Consider the following 3,940-nt stretch of genomic DNA (forward strand, 5'->3'; position numbering starts at 1 on the left):
GGAATTCTGAACAATAAATTGACATTTATCAACAGCAATTAGCTATCATTGGCTACTGACTAATTACTGTAGGAATTTCCTTATTCTTGTTGTCGGTGCTAGCCAATCGCTATAGTTTTGTCGCTCACATGAAATCATACCTTTACTAACCTTTAAAAACTCGCATAGCTTGGGGATTGCTCCTATCTACTATTTTTTGGTTAGAATAACATTTTAGATCCACGTGGGTTTCACTTCGTGTTTTTATATTGAAACAATAATTCTATACAAAATGAGTGCCACAAGTGTTGAACAACCTTCTACTTTTGAGAAAATTAAGACAAAAGATAAATCATCGAAAAGAAGACATGCGAGCGAAAGTCACATGGAAGTAGGTTATTATTATTTTTGCATTATATTCTGATTGTTAAATCTTGACTAAAAGATTATTCTCATACAAATTTGTATGTATTTTATAATCCTTCTTTGCTCAGGTTGATGTTGTTCATGGTATTGAAGGAAAAGTAAAAACGAAATCGTCAAAGAAAGCTAAGAATGTTGAGGGTGGTGAACAGAGAAAAGTAAGATAAATTGTATTTGGATGATATATGTACTGGAGTGCAGATAATTTATATTAATTACTGATACTTCTTGCCAATTAATCATTTCATATAACTTTTCAGGTACCTGTACCAGCTCATAGGTACACACCTCTGAAGGAAAATTGGATGAAAATTTTTACTCCTGTTGTAGAGCATTTACAGCTGCAAATTCGTTTCAATTTAAAAACACGTAATGTGGAAATTCGAACAGCACCAGAAACACCAGATATTTCAAATTTGCAAAAAGCTGCAGATTTTGTTAAAGCATTCATTAATGGTTTTGAGGTAGAGGATGCTTTGGCTCTGTTACGGTTGGATGATTTGTTTGTTGAAACATTTGAAGTGCAAGACGTTAAGCCTCTAAAAGGTGCCCATTTATCAAGAGCAATTGGAAGACTAGCTGGTAAAGGTGGTAAAACAAAATTCACAATAGAGAATGTAACAAAAACAAGAATTGTTTTGGCAGACAGTAAAATTCATATACTGGGATCTTTTCAAAATATTCAATTGGCCAGACGAGCGATTTGTAATTTAATCCTAGGAAGTCCACCATCTAAAGTGTACGGTCAGTTGAGAAATGTTGCTAGTCGAGTTTCGGAGAGATTGTAAATTAAGTGTAAAATAAACATTAATACATACTACGCAGACTTAACGGTTTTGTTAACATATATATTGTTATGGTACAATTAATTATCGTTACAAAAGTATTTGATATTTATATTTTCGGGGTACTTTATTAAGAACTAATCGTCCATCATAACTCAGTGAAGCAAACGTCCAAGGATCGGCAGAGGACCACTCGACAGCATATACGCTATCCTCGTGTTCTTCATATTTTCCCACAACTCCATCTTCTAATCTGCAATGTTGAAATTGTCTTAAAAGAAAATACTATAGGCAACACTAATGTAATTAGTAAAATGAATGAAAGTAGCTGGTCTGAGTAAACAAAATTTCATAAAAGATAAGCGACATGCTATACTCACTTATCTTTATTCGAATTTTCTTCTGCACTTGTAGTATCATCCTCCGGTGAAACATGACCAAATGGTTCCGATGATATAGATGCAATACTTGATAAAATGACGCGGGAATCACTACTGGACGTCAATATCAATTGATCATGAAATCGATTAATTCTGATGTTCCAAACCCAGTGGGAGTGTTCCATGCGTGACATTACAGGTTCTGATGGATGTCGAATATCCCAAAATTTCATATACCCATCATCGCCACAAGTTGATAAAAAATACTGACGATTCGTATTAAAATCTAAATCTCTGCAATATAACGAATTGTTTATATATTAATAATCATTGTATCAATATGGGAACGTTTTAGTAGTGTACCTAATAATTTGCGAATGTGCTGCTGGAATATTCCAAGCGGTTTCAGATGGTTTTCTAAAATCCCAACCACGAACATTATTCTCATTCAATGTTACAAATTGGTTGCACCCATTATGAGGATTCCACTTGCCGGTTGTAAACCTAGGCTGACCTTTAGTGGATAATGTCCCTACTGTCACCACCTGTGTTATATGCTTAGTAATAAGATTTTGACATTCAATAATGATTTAGTTATGAGATTATAAATACCTGAGGACAAGTATTTGTTAAATCCCAAAGTACAAAATTATTATCAACGACGGAAACAGCTTTGGTCGCATCCATAGGATGATATGCAATAATCTGAAGTTCATTACCATAAGGTGTTGTATCGATGTCACTTATTTTATCGAGTTGTAGTATTTCATTTGTATCATCTTTAACATTTGGTAGTTTCCACAGAGCTCCTTTCATTTGACAAATACCTTCATCTGATAAACAAAAACTAAGTTGATATTACAATATTTAATAATCTCCTGATGTATAAAACTTGAATTCAAATAACATACCATTTAAAGTATTATAACAGGTAACAAATTTATCAAGTTCGGTGGGTGAAGCCTGTAAAGACCAAATTTCACCAACCGGATGCTGAAATACTTGAGTCTTTAAGCTACCAGTTTCTTCATTTAATTCAACCAAGTGTATTTGATTGTTACTAAATTTTAAAGATTGCGTTCCCACTAAGAATCTCACGATATCCGTCTCTGCAGTTTGAGCTGATAATGCCCTGGCCTGTAAACAGTGAATTAAAAGCACATACATCTCGTTGATTACATATCCAAGACACCATATGATTATATTATATAGCAGCTGGATTGGAGATTAAATTATTAAACTGCGGTACAATTAGTATAATTATATCGAGTGAGACATATTTAAAAAAACTTCAGCAGCATTAACCCATACTATAATTCATACACAAAGTGGTTTTCAGGCTGTAAGTAGTCACGTTCCATATTTTGATTTCCAGACCTTATACACTTATATAGCAACACGCTTTATTACTCCAATATTATCTCACACTTACTTGAAACTCAAGACCGTAAATAACTGGATTATCATTTTCCATTGTTAAAAAACCGCAGTTTGTTAAAAATTTTGACAATCTGTCAAATTCAACTATTCTACGATCAGGAAAAGTAGAGGTCACTACGTGCCACGTTCGTCATTAACTTATTTGAATACGAAAAGAAAATTCGACATAAAATTGACGGACACGTGATTCATTTACTATTATCTTGTTTAAAGTAAAGGCGAGACCACGTTGTTTACAATATTATGCTTTCCATAAAGAAATTGAAACGGTATAAAGTAATTGTATCCACAACTACCGATTGACTTAATTCGCAAACAGAAGTCTTGAAAACGTAAAATTTGTCTCAATATTGACTATTAAACAAAAACGATGTTACATAATATTCATCACAATAATAAAATGGTCTTTCCACATTTTTCGAACCTAATCCATGCCTGTTTTCCTTATCACTCAAAAGAAACTTCTTTCTCCCCTAACACAGTATAATTTCTATCCATCGATAGACAACCGTCTTTGATAGATTTCCTCAAATCGAACACTAGCAATAAGTCAATTTATCCCAAATTCATTGTTATTGACAAAACAGCTTAAAGTATTTCCATATCACCCACGATTTATCAAACCCTAAAAGTTTACCTCGAAGCTCCCATTAATTGAAAAGCTAAAAACCATTCATACATCCCAATTTCGTTCATTATCCTTGCTATCATACATAACCTCAGAAAATTCAAAACCCATGCTTGAACAACAGAAAAACAATTTCTCAATAAATTTTAACTGACTACCAAACAAGACCTGAGATTGTACATAATCATAAATCGACCTTTAACGATTCATAAACGAAGCTTAAGCCTCGTTGCTCCAGTGGGGAGCAAATTCTGGCCTACCAGCTCGAGGCAACCATATACAAGGCAACCTTCCTATCTGCCAAC

The 3,940-nt window shown here is 33.6% G+C and overlaps 2 protein-coding genes across 3 annotated transcripts; one reads left to right on the plus strand and one right to left on the minus strand.

Moving 5' to 3' along the window:
• The first annotated feature begins 120 nt into the window (after window positions 1-120).
• On the plus strand, window positions 121-1,228 carry LOC107270338 (RNA-binding protein pno1). The gene is made up of 3 exons (XM_015745271.2): window positions 121-370; window positions 474-560; window positions 663-1,228. The coding sequence occupies exons 1-3, from the start codon at window positions 272-274 to the stop codon at window positions 1,188-1,190; spliced, it is 714 nt and encodes a 237-aa protein (XP_015600757.1). The 5' UTR covers window positions 121-271; the 3' UTR covers window positions 1,191-1,228.
• A 1-nt stretch (window position 1,229) lies between these two features.
• LOC107270332 (EARP-interacting protein homolog) lies at window positions 1,230-3,813 on the minus strand. Of its 2 annotated transcripts, none has more exons than XM_015745262.2 (6): window positions 3,000-3,041; window positions 2,479-2,704; window positions 2,180-2,400; window positions 1,931-2,112; window positions 1,568-1,861; window positions 1,230-1,440 (listed from the first exon to the last, which is right to left on the minus strand). In XM_015745262.2, exons 1-6 carry the CDS (start codon window positions 3,039-3,041, stop codon window positions 1,278-1,280), a joined length of 1,128 nt encoding a protein of 375 aa, XP_015600748.1. In that variant the 3' UTR covers window positions 1,230-1,277. The 2 variants fall into 2 exon arrangements, with proteins under 2 accessions (XP_015600748.1, XP_015600749.1); XM_015745263.2 differs by lacking the exon at window positions 3,000-3,041 and adding an exon at window positions 3,645-3,813 and having other exon boundaries at window positions 1,278-1,440.
• Window positions 3,814-3,940: the final 127 nt, after the last annotated feature.

This window comes from Cephus cinctus, unplaced genomic scaffold, assembly GCF_000341935.2.
Source record: "Cephus cinctus unplaced genomic scaffold, Ccin1 Ccin1_scaffold0727, whole genome shotgun sequence".
In the NCBI taxonomy this organism is placed as follows: Eukaryota; Metazoa; Arthropoda; class Insecta; order Hymenoptera; family Cephidae; genus Cephus; species Cephus cinctus.

Coding starts and splice junctions, on each gene's coding strand:
- LOC107270332 (XM_015745262.2), bottom strand. CDS start 3,041: ATGGAAAATGATAATCCAGTTATTTACGGTCTTGAGTTTCAA. Junction 2,113..2,179: donor TAACAAATACTTGTCCTCAG/GTATTTATAATC, acceptor CATATAACACAG/GTGGTGACAGTAGGGACATT. Junction 1,862..1,930: donor GCACATTCGCAAATTATTAG/GTACACTACTAA, acceptor GTTATATTGCAG/AGATTTAGATTTTAATACGA.
- LOC107270338 (XM_015745271.2), top strand. CDS start 272: ATGAGTGCCACAAGTGTTGAACAACCTTCTACTTTTGAGAAAATTAAG. Junction 371..473: donor CGAGCGAAAGTCACATGGAA/GTAGGTTATTAT, acceptor TTCTTTGCTCAG/GTTGATGTTGTTCATGGTAT. Junction 561..662: donor AGGGTGGTGAACAGAGAAAA/GTAAGATAAATT, acceptor ATAACTTTTCAG/GTACCTGTACCAGCTCATAG.